The sequence below is a fragment of the Manis javanica genome, chromosome 6, assembly GCF_040802235.1.
Source record: "Manis javanica isolate MJ-LG chromosome 6, MJ_LKY, whole genome shotgun sequence".
In the NCBI taxonomy this organism is placed as follows: Eukaryota; Metazoa; Chordata; class Mammalia; order Pholidota; family Manidae; genus Manis; species Manis javanica.
In genome coordinates, this window is record NC_133161.1 from 50,192,157 (window position 1) to 50,213,346 (window position 21,190).

The 21,190-nt window shown below is 37.6% G+C and overlaps 2 protein-coding genes across 8 annotated transcripts in view; one reads left to right on the forward strand and one right to left on the reverse strand.

Moving 5' to 3' along the window:
* GSDME (gasdermin E) overlaps nucleotides 1-11,962 on the forward strand; it is a 97,204-nt gene extending 85,242 nt beyond the window's left edge. Inside the window, exons 9-10 of one of the 2 annotated variants that reach the window (XM_036990551.2) lie at nucleotides 6,951-7,024; nucleotides 10,200-11,962. In XM_036990551.2, the coding sequence (XP_036846446.1) occupies nucleotides 6,951-7,024; nucleotides 10,200-10,433 (308 nt within the window). In that variant the 3' untranslated portion in view covers nucleotides 10,434-11,962. The remainder of the gene's footprint in view (nucleotides 1-6,950; nucleotides 7,025-10,199) is intronic. The other variant, XM_073238685.1, reaches the window with a different exon arrangement.
* A 4,125-nt stretch (nucleotides 11,963-16,087) lies between these two features.
* Nucleotides 16,088-21,190, reverse strand: part of PALS2 (protein associated with LIN7 2, MAGUK p55 family member) — a 155,820-nt gene continuing 150,717 nt past the window's right edge. For all 6 annotated transcript variants that reach the window (XM_073238687.1, XM_073238686.1, XM_073238688.1 and 3 more), the window contains one exon: nucleotides 16,088-19,737. In XM_073238687.1, coding sequence (XP_073094788.1) covers nucleotides 19,561-19,737 — 177 coding nt within the window. In that variant the 3' untranslated portion in view covers nucleotides 16,088-19,560. The remainder of the gene's footprint in view (nucleotides 19,738-21,190) is intronic.

A 21,190-nucleotide genomic window follows, 5' to 3' on the forward strand; every position in this document is an offset into this window, starting at 1 on the left:
AAATGGTAGGATTTCTTTCTTTTGTGGAGTTGAAAACTATTACATTGTGTATATGTACCACATCTTTATTCAATCATCCATCGATGGATACTTAGTTTACTTTGGTATCTTATCTACTTTAAGTAGTGCTACAGTGATCAAGGTGGTTCATATTTCAAGTTAGTGTCTTCATTTTATTCAGATACCTATAATTTGGAGTTCTGGATCATATGATAGTAATTTTTTGAAGAATTTCCATACTGGTTTCCATAGTGGCTGTACCAATTCACATTCCTACCAACAGTGCATGAGGATTCCCTTTTCTCCACATCCTTGTCAACACTTATTATTTCTTCTTTTTGATAATAACTATTCTAGCAGGTGTGAAGTGGTACCTCACTGTGGTGTAATTCCCTGATGGTTAATGATAATGAACATCTTTTCATGTACGTATGAGCCACCTGTATGTTGTCTTTGGAAAAATGTTATTCAGATCTACCCATTATTAAATTGGAATTTTTGCTGTTGAGTTGAATGAGTTCTTTATATATTTTGAATACTAACCCCTTATCAGATATATGATATAAAAATATCAGAAAAATTCAGTAGCTTGCCATTTCATTTTGTTGGCTTTGCTTTTAGTGACAAATCAAAAAAAAAAAAATGGCCCAGAGTGGTGTTGAGGAGCTTACCACCTGTTTTCTTCTAGGAGTCTTATGGTTTCAGGTCTTACCTTCAAGTCTTTAGCCCATTTTGAGTTTATCTTTGTGAATGGTGTAAGATAGTGGTCTAGTTTCATTCTTTTGCATGTGGCTGTCCAGTTTTCCCAGCACTATTTGTTGAACAGACTGTCCTTTCCCCATTATACATTCGTGGCTCCTCTGTAGTTAATTGAACATATATGCATGTGTTTTAATGCCAATACCACACTGTTTCGATTACTATAGCTTTGTAATATACTTTGAAACCAGAGAGTGATGTTGCCAGCTTAATTCTTTCTTAAGATTGTTTTCTATTTCTGTGAAGAATGCCATTGGAATTCTTGGATAAAGATTGCATTAAATCTGTAGATTGCTTTGGGTTGTGTGTTTAATAATATTAATTCTTCCAATTCATGTGCATTGTATAGCTTTCCATTTATTTGTGTCTTCAATATTCTTCATCAGTGTCTTATAGTTTCAGAGTACAGGTCCTTCAACTCCTTGGTTAAATTTATTCCTAGGCATTTTATTATTTTTGATGCAATTATAAATGAGGTTTCTTAATTTCTTTGTTAGTGTCAACTAAAAATGCACTGGATTTTTGTATATTGACTTTGTATCCTCCAACTTGATTGAATTTATTTGTTTTTTGTATGGGGGACTCTTAAGGGTTTTCTATAGATGTCATCTGCAGATAGTGACAGTTTTACTTCTCTTTCCATTTAGATGCTTTTTTTCCCTGCCTATTTACTAGGCAAAGGACTTCCAACACTATATTGAACAAAGTAGTGAGAGTGGGTTTCCTTGTTTCTGATCTTTGAGAACAAACTTTCAGCTTTTTACCTTGGAGTATGATGTTATCTGTGGGCTTGTTGTATATGGCCTCTTTTATGTTGAGGTACCTACTTTGTTGAGTTTTTATCATGAATGTATATTGAATTTTGTCAAATGCTTTTTTGCGTTATTGAGATGATGACATGATTTTTATCCTTCATTGTGTTAATGTGGTATATATCACATTAATTGATGTGTATACTGAACCATCCTTACATCCCTGGAGCAAATCCCATGTGATTATGGTGTATGATTGTTTTAATGCATTGTTGAATTTGGTTTGCTATGTTCATCAGGGATACTGGCCTGAAATTTTCTTGTTCTGTGGCATTGTCTGATTTTGGTATTGTGGTAATGTTGGTCTTGTAAAATGAAATTTGTGTTTCTTCCTCTTGTACTTTTTGGAAGGGTTTGAGAAGGATTGGTGTTAATTCTCACAGTGTATGGTAGAATTCACCAGTGAAGCCATCTGATCCTCGAATTTTGTTGGGAGATTTTTGACTACTGATTCAATGTCCTTACTAGTCATCAGTGTGTACAGATTTTTTGTTTCTTCCAGATTCTGTCTTGGAGTTTCTTTGGTTCTAGGAATTTGTCAATTTCTTCTAGGCATCCAATGTTGGAGTAAATTATCCATAGAGTCTCTTATGATCCTTTGTATTTCTGTGGTATCAATTGTAATATCTCTCATTTATTTTACTTCAATCTTTTTTTTTGTCTTGATGAGTCTAGCTAAAGGTTTTTCAATTTTGTTGGTCTTTTTAGTTTGTATTCCATTTATTTCCACTCTGACCTTTGTTATTTCCTTCTTTCCATTAACTTTGGGTTCCCTTTGTTGTTCCTTGAGGTGTAAAATTAGGTTGAGATTTTTCTTGAGACATTATTGCTATTAAATTCCCTCTTAGAACTGCCTTTGCTGCATCCTGTAAGTTTTTGGTATGTTGTATTCAAGGTATTTTTCTATTTCTATTTTGATTTTTTCTTTGACTCATTGCTTGTTGGAATTGTTTAATCTCCACATATTTGTGAATTTTCCAGTTTTTTTCTTGTGATTTTTAGTTTTAGTTTAACCAGTGTGGTTGGTTGGAAAAGATGCTTGATATGGTTTCAGACTTCTTAAACTTATTAAGACATTTTTTGTGGCCTAACATATGATCTATCCTGGGGAATGTTCCATGTGCACTTGAGAAGAATGTATATTCTATCGCTTTTAAATGGAATGTTCTGTACGTAAGTCTATCTGGTGCAATGTGTTATTTAAGGCCAGTGTTTCCTTATTGATTTTCTGTCTGGATGATCTACCCATTGATGTAAGTGGGGTATTAAAACATTGCCTATGACAATTGAATTGCTATTTCTCTCTTTAGGTTGTTATTATTTACTTTTATGGATTTAGGTGCTATGTTGGGTGCAGAGACATTTACAGATATTCTATCTTCTGTTGGATTGACCTTTTATCATTATGTAATGCCCTTGTCTCTCATTACAGTCTTTGTTTTAAAGTCTACTTTGTCTGATGTAAGAATAGCTTCCCCAGCATTCTTTTGGTGTTCATTGCATGGAATATTTTTTTCCAACCCTCTACTTTTGGTCTGTGTCTTCACATCTGAAATTAGTTACTTTTGGGAAGCCCATAGATGGGGCTTGTGTTTTTTAATCAGTTCAGCCACTCTATCTTTTAATTGGAGAATTTAGTTCATTTAAAGTAATTAATAATAATTAACAAAATGGCAATAAGTACATATTTTGTGGTTACCATATAACAACTTGTATTTATAACGGTCTAGTTTAAATTGGTAACAGTTTATGTTTGAATGCACTCTAATGCTCTACACTGTACTCCCCGACCATGTTTTATGATTTGGATGTCAAAATTTATATTTCTTTTGGCATCCCTTAAAAATTATTATAGTTACAGTCATTTTCACTACTTTTGCTTTTAACTTTCATACCAGCTTTATAAGTAATTAGTCTATCACCTTTATGGCAATTAAATTATTCTAAGTTTTACTAAATGTTTATCTTTACTGGTGAGAGTTTATATTCATGTTTTCCTTTTACCAATAAGTGCCCTTTCATTTCAGCTTAAACAAGTCATTTAACAGTTTTTGTTAGTGGTCTAGTGGTGATTAATTTATTTAGCTTTGTCTTTCTGGAAAACTCTTCTCTCTCCTTCAATTTTGAATGACAACTTTGCTGGGGAGAATATTCTTGATTAGAAGCTATTTTCTTTGAGCACTTTGCAGGCCAGAAGGGAGTGGCACAATATATGTTTCTACTGATAGTCTTTTATCTTGCTGCTTTTAAGACTTTCCTTGTCTTTAACTTTTGACAAATCACAATTGCTCTTGGTGTAGTTGGCTTCCTCTTTTTAGAAGTCTCTGTGCTTCCTGGATATGGATGTCTATTTCTTTCTAACTTTTCCTTCAGGGACCCCCATAATGCAAATGTTTTCTGCTTGATGCTGTCTGTAGTTCTTTAAGCTGTGTTTACTGATCCTTCCTTCTGCTTCATCTAGTTACTGTTGAATTCCTCCATGCAGTTGTATTCTTCAGCTTTGTGACTTCTATTTGGTACTTTATTTTCTCTCTCCTTGTTGAAGTTCTGTGTTCATCCATTCTCCCAAGCTTGGGAAGTATTTTTATGACCACTAACTTTTTATTTGGTAAATCACTTGTATCCTTTTCATTAATGACTTTTTCTTAGGTTTTATTTTGTTCTTTCATTTGGAACATATTCCTGTTTCTTCATTCTTTAACTCTCTGTGATGGTTTCTACGCATGAGATGAACCTTCTTGTTCAACTGCCTTAGCTCTTGGTTGACTCTTAGGCTGTTTGGACAATCACAATGTTTATTTTATTTTTAGGGGCTCTCGGTAGTTGAGGATTTGTCAAGACCTGTCAATGTCCCAAAGAGGAGGATCTCAGTCAGAACCTAGTCTGGAAACCAGACCCTAAGCATAGAAGTCCTGCTGGTCACAACTTCAGAACAAGCAAACTGGCCTCTTTCAGAGAAAAACTGGGAGTGTCTCTCAGTCTGCATCTGTGCTGACCCCCAGGGGATGGTAGCCAGCCAAGATGTCCCTCTGTACAGATCCAGGAACGCAAATCCCACTGGCCACCAGAGCCAGGTATTCAAGAGGCATCCCCTTGGCAGCTGCTGCAAAACACTAGGGCATCAGATAAGTGTAAAAGCTCCTCTCCAGGATACTGGCACTCTGGGTAATGGCAAAGGGAGGGCATGTACCCTTCAAGGCCTCTAGAAAGGATTCATTAGGACCTTTGTTGTGTGTTTGGTTAGAAGCCTACTCCTCAGGCCATAGCTATGGAGATAAACCTCTTTCACAGAAAGTCTGGGCTTCTGGCTCTGTTGTGCCATGGGGGGAGGGGGGACAGCAGAAGAACTCATTGTTGGCTACAGTCCTGTAGCACCCATGAGCTATGTTCTGCTGGCCACCAGACAGAGCCAGGTGACCCAGAGGTGTACTCTGCTGGCAGGTGCAAAAATCAGGGTGCCAAATAAAGACAAGCAAATAGGCCTTTTCCACAGAAAGACTGGAAGTGTGTTTTAGTCTGCATGGTGCCCTGATGGTACAGCTAGCCAAGACCTGTGTGTCTGTTACAGTCCTTGAGGACCAAGGAGATCAGGGGGTGTGCTTTGGGGTATGGCACCGAGAGGGCACAGTGATGGAGTTCAGTGGCTTCCCTCCCCAGAGTGCCCCAGTAGGCCCCAGATGTGTTTACAATTTGACCCTCAGGCTGATGCTTTAAGATAGCAAGTAAGTCTCTTTCACAGAAAGTCTGTTTCTCAGTTTGCCATAGCCTTTTGGGTTTCATGAACGTGGGCCCTACTGGCTTTCAAAGCTAGATTCTTGGTGGGGTGGTTGTGGGTCTTCACTCCTCAGGGAGAAACTCTTGAGTTCCTCGCAGCTGTGGGGTTTATGGCACAACTGTGTCTAAGTCTTTCCTACCTTCTTTGATATAGTTTTTCTTAAGCAACTGATGTATAGGAGTTCCTCAGGTAGTTTTATTTTACGTTTTTTTCCCCCAGGAGAAATCATTCTATATGTAGCTATAGATTCAGTGTGTCTGTGGGAAGAGGTGAGTTCAGGATCTTCCTTCGTCACCATCTTGAACTGGCTGCCTTGTGCTTGTTTAAAGCACTTCAGTCCCAGCATCTGGCCAGTCGCCTGGAATGCTTTCTCCTTTCTGACCTTAAGCATGAACTCCCCAGGTCTTATTTGTGAAAATACAGCAATCAAATCATTTCAATTCAAGAAATACTAAATAAGCCTCTTCTAAGTTTTAGGCACTGCTAAGAGCTGAGGTAGAAGGAAACAAGGAAATTAGAGTCCAGCAGTAAAGTCAGGTGGTGATCTCTGTAAAGCAGATGCTGTCTGTCACCCCTGTGTCACTAGCACCATATTCAAAATAGTGAATGACTGTCTGAGTAACATGCAACTGAACTATTTCTAAGAACAAAGGATGATGATTACATGGGCCTCAGGAGCCACCTGAAAAGTGAAGGAATGGAAGCACGGGCAGCTGACTCGTGACAGTAGCTCAGTGAGGACTTGACTTGGTCCTTTCTAAGTCCCACAGTCTTTCCACGTATCATCTTCCCCTTCCTGATTTGGGATAAAGGCCTTCTTGAGCATCTGCTGGCTGTGGATCCTTTCTGTAGACAAATGCACATACAGCATGTCAATGCAGTAGTAGAGGGAGGGCCCTGGGCCAGATGACTAAGCAGGTGACTCTTTTCTCTTTTGCACTGTCAGCTCAAAGGTGGTATCCCGAGGGATTGGATCCTTTTCCTGGGCTTGGCAGGGCCCTTCCTTCTGATGCAGCCCCAGCTTCACCACAGCTCTGCACAAACTCCCTCTGCCATGGGGGCCCTGCATAGTCCTGGGTCTGGGAGGGCTGCTGTGCCACCCCTTTATCAGGTGCATTGCATCCCTACCCCCCACCTCCTAGATGATGAGAGACCTGGGGAGAATCCTTCATAGTTTACTCAGTTTTCTGACACAGACCAAAAACAAAAAGAAACTACAGTTGGTCAAATAAGGAAACATGCTTAGAGAGGTGTACCCAAGGTCACACCCCAAATATGCAGTGGAGCTCAAATAGAAGTGTGTGGTCACCAGATCCCAGGTTCTTTCTACTTTTCCACACCAATTTGCTTTTCCCTGAGTCTGTACAGTTCATCCTGACTGGCAAATCGAATCTCAAGGTGAACATTGCCTGGTTCTGTATATGTTTTCTAAAAGGCCTTTGCTGCCTGTTTAGCATCATTCATGTATTCAATAATTACTGTGCCTACCCTCTGCCCAGCAAGCCAGAGGGCATGAAAGTATAAATTAGGTACAATCCGTGGGCTGGCTGTGTTCCCATGGATGCCTTTTTTTGATAATGACTGATTTTTTTAATCTCCTGCAGAAATGCCAGATAATGCAGCAGCTCTGCTGGGCACTTGCCACAAGCTCCAGATTATTCCTACACTGTGTCACTTGGTAAGGAACTTCCCAGATGGGACCCGAGGATGGGCAGGAATGGGTAAATGAGGAGATGAACACCTACCAGCTGATAAAACACCTCTAGCTTTCCTCATCCATAACAGCTCTCCAACATAGGTTAAACTGGTATTAGTAACCCTTTATATATCCTGTCCACATCATACAGCCCACCCTACAGGAAGACTAAGGCCCAAAAGGAAGGGATTTGTTTGAAGAAATGCTAGCAGGGTTAAGACTACCTTTTTATAGACTCCAAATCTCATGCTTTTCCCACTGTTTGAAGAGACTGATAGCCAAGGTTTGGTGCAACACTGCAGGGAAGGAGCCTGGCACCATATCATTTGCAACAGCAGTTCTGTGGCTAGACGAGTCTGACTCAACTCTGCCAAACGTTCACCAGGGAGGTATTCAAGAGGGTGCTTTGTCTAAGGGAGATATTTCAATCTTTCTTAGGAATAACATTAGCTTTGTACCCTGGGGAATTACTGGCAATAGCAAGAGTTAGGTAATGAAGAGCTTAACCCCAGAGAGTCAAGATTAAGCTTTTCCTTTTTAAATTACTAATTGGGTTATTAATAGAAGGAACCATCAATATGCTGCCTAGAAACCACTCTAATGGGGCAGCTCCTTTAATGTAGCTTTTGCAGGTATTCCTCAGCCTGGGGCAGAGAGGCAAAGCTTACCTGGCTGGGTTATTTTCAGGTCTGGTTAGTAAGGGCCAAGGCTCAAAGGACCAATGTGCAGAGCTCTGCTCCCCAGATCTGGGGAGCAGGTATTGGGGTAGAAACTTGTTATGCACCCACTCAGGGAACTTTGAGCATGAAGGCTAGTACCTTGGGTACTTCTCTGCATAGCAGTGACATCCAAAGACTGCAGCAAGGCATCACTCCAAGGAGCACTTTAGATGTTATTCACAACCTAGAGCAGATTCTACCAGCCCAAAGGCATGCCGTGTTCTTGTACTTTGACCATAAAAACAGAACTACTTGAAAATGTGTGTCCTGCAGCCAGCTGAAGGTAAAGACTTGTGGCAACTTGGTTATGTAAACAATACATATCATTATCTAATTGTCTGCAATAATGAGCAAGACAGCAACTCTGCTTTGTAGCCCAGCTTACTTTTGCAGCAACTGAGTGCTTAGCATCCCCAAGTTAGTGCTTACAAGTATTTACAAAGCCATTAACTGCATCAGGATGTAAGAAAATACTGCCAAGACCACATTATTTAACTCCCTCTTCCCACAAACTCACGCTTAGCTGTCATCTTCCTTGCAGATCAGCTCTATGATTTGATCTTTGTGTTGCTTCCAGGTTCTGCTCTGTTGGTCTTCTAAACGTAGCCAGGAGCGTATACTCAGAGTTTCAGAATGGCTGGCAGTCAACGCTGGCACAAAACTGCCCAGCCATAGAGTTATTTGTCTGCCTTAGTGGGGCTGCTCAACATGGACATCAGTTTTCTTTAAAGACCTTCACATAATCTCCTCCAAGTATTGGTACTCTTAAGACAGCAAGGCTTCTGAAGGAATTTGGGTATTGTGTTTCTTAAAGGGATTTACTTAGAACAGGGTACAGAGACCTACCAGCATTCCTGTCTTTTCTTGTCTGGTGGCCAGAGTGACTTTGTGGGGCTTTCTGAAGGGCTTTTGGGAGCATGGCGTCACATAACACTAACATTTCCCAAACTGGTAAGAAGGTGAGTTAGGATCAGCAACAGAGAGTGTTATTTTGCCCTACCACCCTTTGGGTGACTGTAATCTCATTTAGACCTAGAAGTGCCTCTGGGAGCTTGCGGCTGGCAGATGTTCAGAGAAGGACGCTGGATACTGCCCAGCATGTCTGCGGCAGACCCAGGACAGAGCCTGCAGTGCCCTGGCTGTCTTCAGCCTGTACCAGTGGAGCTCATTCTTAAATTGCCAGGATATGGTGCCTGTGCTTAAAGAGCAGGCCTAATCCATTCTATAAAGCATAATCAGTAGTTTACAGTCTGGGCCAACAGGTAACATTAAGCCTGTGGTTACACCGTGTGAACTGTTTTTGGCGTATCTACAAGGTATAGGTCTGCAAGTCTGACTTTGATAGACACATAAGTACTTTTGTATTCAAACGAGTGTTGACCTTCAGCCATTTGGACATGCTGCCTATTATTATCAATAACGTTAACATTGCTCAGAATATTTCTGGCATTCTTTTGGATTCCCTTCAGATTGAGTTAAAATCCACACTTTACAGGTTTTTCAACATTTGAACTTTACTGTCTACATTATTAATCTGATCTAGTTCTGAATGCCTGCTTAAAAATCAAATCTACTGGCAAATCTGTAATTACTGAAGATTAAGGGGAACAACATGTCACAGGCACTGATCAAGACCCTAAAAGCAAAGTTTCAAAAGTTCTGAGCAATTGCAATTAAAGCAGTGTGTGAAGTGACCTCTCTGACGGGCTGACATTCATTCAACACACTGAAGGCCTGTGTTCTTTGGCCTGGTGAAAAGTGAACACAACAGACCAGTTTCCTGCTCTTCTAAGCAACTTAGGTTTGACTAACCAGACTACAGTGACTATCAAGAAGATAATTTCAGATATAGTAAGCATGTGAAGACAATAAAATAATGTAATAGTGGCTGGGATATGGGGGGAGGAAGAGCAGTGGAGAGGAGACTAGGAAAGGCCCTTCTAATGTGGCATTTCAACTGGTAACTGAGAGAGGAGGAGAGGTCTGTATGGAACTCCAGAGGAAGAGTATTCCAGGTAGAAGAAACGGCAAGAGCAAAGGTTCTTGAGGCAGGAGGCTTAAATAAGCTGATACCTGCCTCTTTGAGGAGTTCATGCAGGTATGTATATAAGAAATTCTAATATCTCCATTAAAATAAAAAAAACCCAAGCCTTACATACTGTGTATGAAAAAGTTACATTCTGACCTTTCTAATCAATTGGAGCTAATGGATCTAGTAGAAGGTAGAGTTCAGAGAGTGGGGATTCAGTCAGAGTACTTTAGGCAAATCGGAGAAATCAGCCTAAGGTCCTGGGCCTGGGTCAAATATATCTTGTTATATCAGGGTTTTCTTGCTCCATTTGGAAAATGTAAAACAACTAAAAATTTTTTTTCATAAATTAGCTATGTGGATTTTCTATAACCTTTTTAAGTGAATTTATTTAAATGTGTCATTTCAGCTCTGTGCTCTGTCTAACGATGGAGTAGCTGACCTTGACGACCCCGCCTTGGCTCTTCTGAAAGACACAGACCGGTTTGGGATTGTACAGCGTCTGTTTGCCTCAGCTGACATTAACCTGGAGATACTGCAGGCATCTGTAAAAGCCGTCACCTCGAAGGACCCGAATGTCTTCCCACTCATTCTTTATGTAAGCTTGTGTGGACTCTGTGCGTTAGGCAGAGCACATGAATGATGCTACATGTGAATAACAAGGCTGCGGTTTTTCAGCATCAAGATACTTCTTTGGGGCTTAGGGCAGATCCATGTTAAAAGTGATCCAGGAATGAATTTAAAAAGTTCAAGAAGAGTTGACTGCGTTAGGAGTCACTTCACAGCCACCAGGTACTCTGTAAAAAGTTTCTTTTTCATAAGAGGTCCTCCTGTGCTGGTGACTCAATGTCCAAGTTGAACGCTACACCTGAAGAGCTGGAGGAGGGTTGAGAACTCTAAGCTAGCCTACACTCAACCTTTATTCTGCAGAAATATGGGTCCACGTATCATTTTCTTGTTATTTCCCACTTTCTGTTTCATACAACAGATGAGCCTGGCACTTTGACCCCAAAATCAACTTTAAATTGTGAATGCTGTGGGAAGGCAATTTCTCTTTCTACGAGAGGCTATATTTTACATGTGGTGATTGGAAAATGAACTGTAAATGCCATTAAAGTACATATATTCTTCTGCTAGACAAAATTAAATAATCTAATAGCAGGACACCCCCTTCCGTGGGGGTCTGACTATATGTATTTTATTCCACTTTGCCATGCTTTGATGAACGTACTGTGTCTAGAACAATGTGATTTCTCATGCATTCTGGATGTTTAATCTGTAAACTAGTTATAGAAGGATGTCAAAACAGCATAAAAAGCAAAATATGCACAGTTCAGGGTTTTCTTTGATACAATATAGAGACCTGGATGGTCTCCCTAGTGCCCCTGATTCCATTGCTAAGAACAACTGGGGACCTCAGGCCACTTCTGCTTTCCCTCATCAGAAACTAGCTGAGACCTACTGGTAGACTTTGTCTTACTTGAAGGGCAGGGAGGCAGTGGCAGGAGGAGTGTGTTTGTTACCCTCAATGTCACCTACGTACTCTCTGCCCTTCAGATTTTAATGAACATTAACAAGAAGAAATGAGGCAACTAACCCTTTCACCATCCCTATTAAAAATGAGACAAAGCCTTATGCAAATACTTATGGTGAGAAAAAGGGATATAAAGTTGTTAACAACAAAAAATAAGCACATTATACATGAATTGAAAAGAATATGCAAAAGGGAAAATGGTGGCACCTTTACATGCCGCCTTGTCTCGTTTTCTGAACTAAAGTCATGGGGACAAAAAACACAACATAGGGAATATAGTCAATGCTGCAATAACTTTGGTGACAGTAACTACATTTACTGTAGTGAGCATTTCATAATGTATAAAATTCTTGAATCAATGTTGTACACCTGTAACTAATATTATATGTAACACCTGTAACTAATATTGTATGTCAACTATACTTCAATTAGTTATACAGTGGTATATACTTTTCTAAAGTCTTTGGAAATGATTGCAATAATATATATGTTGCTTATAAATATATAGCTTATTGTATACTAAGTACTGTTCTAAGTTCCTTAGATGTTATAGTAAACAGTTGACATAATTATATAACTTTTTAAAAATGTGTAAAAGTACACTTAAGTAACTATGCTATTAAATCATTCCACTTAGAGATTTATGTGTTTTGTACTACTGTAATAAAATTCTGTGGTTGTGGAATCAGAACAAGTTGCAGAATGCATCACAATGCATGGAAACCTCACTTAAGAGTTCATAAGAAAGCCAATGGTGGCTCCTTCAGGGAGATGATTTAGGGATTGGGGCAATAGGCCAGGCTTGGGAGAGGCGTGTGGTTTTACCCTTGTATTTCTGTTATAATTTTGTATGTATTATCCTTTATTTTAAGAACAAAACCACCACCAAAACATAAAGCTAGCTTTCAGACAGACAAGAAAAGATGCCATCCCAGCAAGTACCAAAAGTTTGGGTTGCATCAAATGGGCAACTAAGATATTTGGCTGTTTCACAACTGTACTAGGACTGGCCAGTTATCCTATTGGATAGGATAGGCAGCCGAGAAGAGGTGCCCTCAGTTCTACAACCTCACGGCACAGGTCCACCAACGACCTGCAGGAGCATTCTCCCAGATGTATAGCCAGGGCAGGCCCTGGGAGACATCCTGACTGTAGTCTGCTGAGATCCGTGCTTGATTTTACGAACTGAGATGATAAGGTTGCTAAGTTTGTGGTCATTTGTTATTGCAGTGAGAGGAAACTGACAGGTAGTGTAAGATGGAAGAATCAACTATATAAAATCTATTTTGGAGATATCAGAAATATACTTACTGGACAGGCAATTTCTGAAGTATGAGGTATAGAATTCCAGAAGCCAGCTTGGGGGAGTTGCAGAGTACCTTTACTGGAAACAGGCTCTCTGCACTCACCCAGTCATGCCTCCACCTCTAGCCAGCCTGGCTGGTCGGCCTCCCTTTTTCACTGCAGGCCCAGGGCCTGCAGATATGTATATAAGAAATTCTAATATCTCCATTAAAATAAAAAAAAACCCAAGCCTTACATACTGTGTATGAAAAAGTTACATTCTGACCTTTCTAATCAATTGGAGCTAATGGATCTAGTAGAAGGTAGAGTACAGAGAGTGGGGATTCAGTCAGAGTACTTTAGGCAAATCGGAGAAATCAGCCTAAGGTCCTGGGCCTGGGTCAAATATATCTTGTTATATCAGGCATTGTTTTCCGCACCAGGCTGTCTCTCTCTTGGCTGGCTGCTCCTAGTCTCTCCCATGCCATCTAAACCAAAGAGGCTTTTTCTTGATCATATTTTAATGTTCCCTGTTTCTGAATTTTTTTTCTTGAGTATGTTGTCTTTGAAAGCCAGCAAATTGCTTGGGCTGGGATAGAGGAAATAATAGGGCTTCCTCCCTAAAGAGACGCAGAGAAAAGTTTACGTATTTATTTTTGTGGGAAAAACTAAATGACACTGGAGGCTTTTTACAATGACTATTAGCTTTAAAAGAAATTACCAAGCTAATCTGATACCCTCTGTATTTTATTATCCCTAAATCTTAGTTCTACCTATAAATGAAGCCCTACATTTTCCCAATATTATTTATTTCTTCTATATATACAAAAATATTTTACCAGGAGTATGCAATCTCAAAGACTGAACATTTTAATTTTTGTTTTGGACAGCATATGGAAATTTGTGAAAAGGAAATTTATAGGGAGTTTCTGAAATACCAGTACTTATTAACTGTAGTGCAGGAAAATTTCATTTCTATAGGGATAGCCCTATGTTTCTTTTATACAGGAACTGGTAATACAATTACTTGGAAAGAAGTAGCAGTTAATTTTTAAACTTTTTCATCAGAAACTTACTTTAGCAGCTTTTTCAATTTTGATTTTTAGGTTGCTAACAAATGCTTTGCTCTTCATTTAAAACCAAAAGTCCTCTTCTATGATCACTGCAAAGACTAAGGGTTAAAAAGAGCATGTTCAAAATAAAGGTACACCAAAATGAAATGGAAAAAAAATCCCCCAAATCAAGATTTTCACATCAAATACTTATCTTGGGCTGTAACAAAGCTCAACATAACATGCAGAAAATTACATGTTGCTGAAGCCTAGTGTTCACTCTTCTATAGCAAAATCCAAGATACCTTAGAAAACAATGTTACTAAATAGGAGTCAGCAGTACTTTTTTAAAGAGGACACAGCCAAAAGAAATATTTATCTTGTGTTTCAATCACAGATGGGGATGAGACTCTTCAAATCTGGTCCTACCAGAAAAGACTAAGTCATTTCTCATTTGGACCAATTTTATCAACAAGATTTATGTCTTCAAAGCAATGTTACTTATGCTCCTGCCTCTCCTATTTGAGAGTAAGATGAAAACCACACATTTTAAATGGCAATGATGTTTGGTTTAACATTGGTAATGCATAGCTGAGGGTTTTTAATGACAAGCCTTTTCCTCTTCCTCTAAGCTCCCAGGCCACCTTGACTAATATGAGGAAAGCCAAATTTCAGGTATGGCCTGTCATATGTACATGCTTCTACATCTGGCTTCCTGTTGCTGAGGTGAAATAGACATCTATTTCCAGCTTTCGGAATAAGACTTTGGCTTTGGCTCTATGGTAGTGACAATACCTGTTCAGTGGGACTTAAGTTTACAAGCATTGAATCATTTAACTTCCGAAGTCATAAGTGGCATTTACATTAACTGTAGATGTGTTCATTCAGTTTGTGCCAGGGAGAGATAAGAAAACAGAAGCTAGTAGGAAAAAAAAAACCTGTCACTTCTGACCAACTCGGGTGTGTAAAGGAAGTCAAATTTTTCGTAGCACTGCATTACCAGCCAACAGTTATGAATCAATTAGAGAACATAACTAAAATGCATTCATGTCACATCCCACTAACTGCACCTAATTGAATGTTTCTTCCTATAAAGAAACAGATGCCTTTTAAATGTAATACTAGGAGTTAAACAATAGGGCTGTGGTGACAAATTTAAGGGCAGCTTTAAGGGGCAAAAAGAGTGTTTTCAGATATGACAAGTATGGCATTATTTAACTCAATTTTGTTTGATTTGTGAGTGGTCTGATTGTCAGCAAGGATTTGCTATGGGTTTAGACTTAGAATGGGATTCTAAATTAAAATGGACTTCCTGATCAGGGCCACTAAAGACAGCAGAAAAGACCCTCTTCCAGGATGGAAGTACATCCTCGGAGTTGTTTTAAAAACTGGATTTTGGATTCGTAAATCATGTGCACCATTCACTATGTTACCATGGAAAAAGGAACATTTTAAAAGAACTCAAAGATAAGCAACCTCAATATAGGCAAATATAAGAAACAAAGTAGCCTAATAAGGATTTTACCAGTTTAGCATTTACCACATCAGTTACAATTTACTTCCTGTAATTTAAGGTGAAGACAAGTATTAGGTTATCCTTATTTAACAAATGGAATAGTAAAAGTAAAAGAAGATATTAGTTTTATCGAAGGTCACATGGTTAGAAGTCAGAATTAGGATCTCAGCCAGAAGTACACCATCTCTATTTTTATCGAAAGAGAAACTATTTTAAGGAAAGTAGTGCAATGTATTTTGCTGAAGTGATGCAACATGCTTTAAATTCTTACCTTAGAAATGAGATATCATCATTCCTTCACTTTTTAGTGCATAAAGGACTCATTTTGATTCTGTACACTAAATAATTCCAGGAACACAGAAAGTAACACGATGAACTATGGTAAGTATTAAAAAATGAATAAAACCTGAAGTAACAAAAATGCAATTTAAAAACCACCTTACCTTAAAAATTATGGAATTATCTTCCTCAGATAGACAAAATGTGTGCCTACATAAAAATTGATGCAATGCTGAATAATATTCATTTATACAATATACAATAATCCTATTACTTAAAATACTGAATTTCTCCCAAGAACTCAAATACACTGCAGATATTACTACATGAATTCTCACAGCAAATCTGTTGGAACAAGAGGGCAAATACCATCTTTAAGCATGAGCCATATCACACATTCATTCAAAGGTTTAAATAAGTATTTCCCCAAAGGCTTCCATATCGGGTTTTTTTCCCTTAAGGAAATTAAGATATAATAATTTTCTGAGCTTATTCCTCAGATGTTTTTCAAAAAGGAAATTAGGATCTTCCCCCAAAGTAAAACCAGAGCCTTATAAAATATAGGGAAAAAAGTTTCAGAATGTCTAAGGATTTGGGAGTAATTAAAAATTTAAGAACACTTTATAATTACATGGGTGAACATATTTAGTTTTTTATTATTTTGGGAGAATTTTACATATTATACATATAGTTGTATATATATTATATATATACAGTGACTCAAACATTTAAAAAATGATCTGCTATTTACATACATAAAACTTCAGGGCTTCTTTTTTCATATTTACTACAAAGCTTCATTACTACAAAATTACTGGCTCTCCAGCCTGTCTGTGACTTCTGGAAAATGAAGTGTTTCAGAAGTCATAAAAGTACAATGTTAACTTCATCCTTATTTTGAACAATTTTCAAAACTTTTATGTTCAGTACTTATCAATTCAAAATACTTCTAACTCCATGGCTATCCATCTCAAAAATCAACCCCAATCACTGGATTATGACACTTGTTTTACATAAAAATAAGTACCAATTTAATGAATTTTTAAAGCAAAGATCATCTTTTATTGTCATTGGGATATTATGGTCAAAGCAGTATCTGGCCATAATCTATAGTGCTATGCTATTGTATTTTATTGCTAATTGGCATTTTCTGAATGTGTTAATAACTAATTTGCTCTTTTAAAGAAAACTTGTCCTCATAGCTATTTTAAATTAACTTATTAGATTCTAAAAGCTAGGGTTCAGGCCACTATTGCTGTAGTCATACAGGGTTTATGGTATGAGTTCTATTTTAGAAAGCTATGTTCAGTAATTACATAGTTAGAACTAGCAAAAGTAAACAAAGACCTGATGTATTGGATATTTGCTATTATCCAATATCAAGCAGAAATTGAGACTGCATAATAAGGCATGGCTGTAATAAAAGTGAAATTCTACTTGTAGTGCATTACCTATATTCTACTAATTATAGTTAAGTGACTTATTCAGGGACATTAACTCTATGGGCATTTGTACATTTGAAAATGAAAACAAGAAGATATATATAATAGTTGTGTATAGTCATGCCCTGAATGCTGAATGTGGATACTCACCTGTCCACAAGGAATCCTCAGGTTCACTAAGGTATTGGCACATATTTCCCAAAAGCATATGTATGAGCATGCATGTGTATTTTAACTGTTACCAATTCTTCAATGTGACTTTAAACCATTTTCTCTTTGGTAAAGCTAATTTTCTTAGAGTTTTCCCACAAGAAAAGTTTATATTTCCTTGATCACAACTACACTCTTATGGCCTTGGGAGAATCGTGGGGCTCTGGGACTCCTTGCCCCAGCAGGGCTCTGCTAGTTCCTGCAGACTCAGATAAGACTTAAGCTTCAAGTTCAATGACTTTGTATTGAGATACAAAGAACTTTTCTGAATTCTCTTCAGCTGTGGCATCTAGAATAAAATGAAGAACTACACTGCATCATTTCATTTTATATTAGGAATCTGGTGTGTATTAACTAAGTAGTTAGTCATGAATATCATGTATAATAATTCCTTAAAGTGTAGGCTATTTGTGCACTTATACCATATGATAAGGCCAAAATATATCTGATGTAAAAATCATCCCTATTGTGTCAAGATGGTCAGAACACTTTTTGGATAAACTTCTTGTGCTGCTACAATGATCCCACAGCTGTTCAGAGGCTCCGCACAGCAGCATGAAGGCACACTGCAGAAGACGACACATTTCCTGAGAATGTGGAAATGAAATTTCTCTTAAAATTTACAGTGTGCTGAAACACTGCCATAAGACGTTGTCTAGACACTGTGCTTTGATTCATGTTGCTTTGAGAAGCCAAGAATTTGACGTAAATATATGTAGTTTAAAAGCTACCAAGGTTACTAAAGAGTATAATCCATTTTGTCACCAATTTCCTACCCTAGAATAAAGAACATCAATTTGTGTTCTGGATATGAAATTCTGGAATGAAAAAACACCTATAGATTTCCAATTTTAATAATATAGCAACTTGGGTGTTATGTTTCATCGTGAAAAAGATTTAAAACAATGCGTGCATATTGTTTACTACAGTGTATTTTCTCTAAACTCTTAAGTCCTCCGCTGGCTGGCATCCCATGGGACTACTTTGGTGAAGAAAAACCAAATTCAACAGCCAGGTGTCTGGTGCCTACCACTGACAAAGATGACCATCAATATTTTAAGCACCAAACCCTGTAAGTGTGAATACTGGCTATGTGAAAAGCTAGCAGCAATATAAAGTATGGCTGACTTCGTTTAATGATGAGCTGCGTCTCTGAACATGTTTTAGGAAGAATTTACACCATCCAAGAATTCTAAAGGAAGATACTAACTGTGGTGAATTTTGGAAATTTGCATATGTTAATGAGTCTGAAGGAGAACTGTTTTTCTAATCATTAAGCAAAAAGTTCATTTCCTAACAGAAATATAAAAAGAATATAAAACATTATTTAATATATATTATATAATACACACACTGAACATATTATATAATGTATATATTATGTATAGATAAAATAGCTGACATTTCCAAATGTCATAAATTGTTAAATGGATTTGTTTCTCAACACAAGTTGAACAAATAACCCTAATGATCACATCACAATTTAAAAAGCACACTAATTGTTCACAAAAACCCCAAATTGCAAACTCAGAGGCATTTTTAAGCATCACAGAAATTTGCAGAGGCATGATACATCCATTGCCCATACCCTAATAAAAAACTACCTAAAACAGTAGGTCCATTTTTGTCAGTTCAATTTTTACACGTGAAAGTAAATCAACTGTAAGTGTCATTCTGCTCCAAGGCTTTTCAGAATAAGGCACTCTCCCAACCTGCATGGCCCTTGCTTGCTGTATACATGTTAACTTGGTAACAACAGATGTCATTACAACAAATGAGAGTGCAAGGTATTGCTCTTCATTTTTTCCCTAAAGACAGAAATAAAGGGAAAAGAAAACAATGTATCTGTTTAAATTAGAAAGGATAGCCATCCATCTCTGAAATAACGAAACCATGTAGCACTGAGCAGACTTCTGATGTCAGGTTTCCTAGACTAGCTAGCTATACCACTGACATTAAAGTTCTGCTTCTGTAAGAAATTATATTGGGAAAGAAGGCCATTAACTATTTTCTCTGAATAAGAGTAACTGACCTTTCACTAGTTAAATACTGCACTAAATGACAGCTTTACAAAACTATTTCAAGTATTCATTATCACAGTGAGAATGTGAGCCCAATGTTAGAGTGAAGAATGATTTGAAAACTCCTCTGACGAAAAAGGCAAGGGTACTAAATCAAAACATGTATAAAATGCTTCAACGCATTTTTTATGCAATATGAATAGAAAGATTATCCATAAAAAGTTAGAAAAATTAAGATAAATTATATATTAGTACACCTTCCCAACCACATTTTATATAAAAATTCAGAATAGTGTACTGGTATTTCAATCTACACAATAAAAATGCCTGAACTTGGCAGATATCATCTATCTGTGCATGTATTCTCTCAGTAGAAGGTTTGTTACAGTCACTTTTTAAAGTTTTATTTGAATTATGAATCTTATTGAATCATCAGTAAACCCAGCTGATTGGGACCCACTGTGGCTCCATTCTCAGTTTCTCTATGGCAGTTTGTAGTTTCTCAAAGGCTTTGTCTAGATTGTCGTTTATGATGATCAAATCAAAATAGTGGTTGTAAGCTCTTTGAATCCGTGCACTTTCATCCACTGTTTTCTTCAAGTCAGAGTCCTGTCAAAGAGTTTTAAGAGAAAATGTTTCTATCATGATGCATACTTACCTGCTGAAACACCAACTCAGAGTGAACATGAGAAGTAAGTAGGTTTGGTATTTGCTTATTTTGATTTTGATATTAGTCCGCAAATCTAACCTATATAGCGTTAAAAAGGTTATTACAATCTGTTCACATCCTAGCCTTTCTAGCTTCATTCATGCTTACATTTACGAATATTCTGTATCTTCTGTTTCATTGATGTATTAGGGTAAGTTTCCTAATTAACGATCACTACGGACAATGATCTTAGGGTGAAATCTAAAGTAATAAATGAATTTTTACCAATGACTGGTTTCTAGCCCAACTAAATCATCTTTTCAAAATATTTTTATCTTATGGACTCTATAACATCCAAGAGGGAAATGACCCTGATATGTTTATGATAAAAGAGGACCAGGATAAAAAAGCAGAAGAGGAGGGAATACTTCCAAACTCATTCTATGAAGCCAGCATCACCCTAATACCAAGACTAGGCAAACACACCACCAAAAAAGAAAATTACAGACCAATATCCATGACGAACATAGATGCAAAAATCTTCAACAAAACATTAGCAAACCGAATTCAAAAATACATAAAAAGGCTCATTCATCACAACCAAGTGGGATTTATTCCAGGGATACAAGGATGGTAGAATATTTGTAAACCTATCAATATTATACCTCACATCAATAAAAAGGACAGATATCACATTATCATCTGAATAGTTGAAAAAGCATTTGAGAAAATTCAACATCCATTCATGATAAAAACTCTCAACAAAATGTGTATAGAGGGAACATACCTTAACATAATAAAGGCCATATATATATAACAAACCCACAGCCAACATCATACTTCATAGCAAAGAGCTGAAAACTTTTCCTCTAAGAATGGGAACAAGACAAGGCTGCCCATTCTCCCAACTTTTATTCAGCATAGTACTGGACGTCCTAGCTATGGCAGATAACACAAAGAGATAAAAGGCATCCAAATTGGTAAGGAAGAAGCTAAACTGTCACTATTTGCAGATGACATGATATTATACATAAAAACCCCAAGACTCCCCAGAAAGAAACTATTAGAACTAATAACTGGATTCAGCAAAGTTGCAGGAATACAAAATGAATACACAGAAATCTGTTGCATTCCTATATACTAACAATGAACTAGCAGAGAAATCAGGAAACAATTCCATTTACAATTGCATCAAAACGAATAAAATACCTAGGAATAAACCTAACCAAGGAAGTGAAAGACCTATACTTTTAAAATTATAAGACACCCAGGGGAGAAATTAAAAGAAGACACCAGTAAGTGGAAATCTATCCCATGCTCATGGATAGGAAGAATTAATGTTGCCAAGGTGGCCGTCCTGCCCAAAGCAATCTACAGATTCAATGCAATCCCTTTCAAAATACCAACAGCATT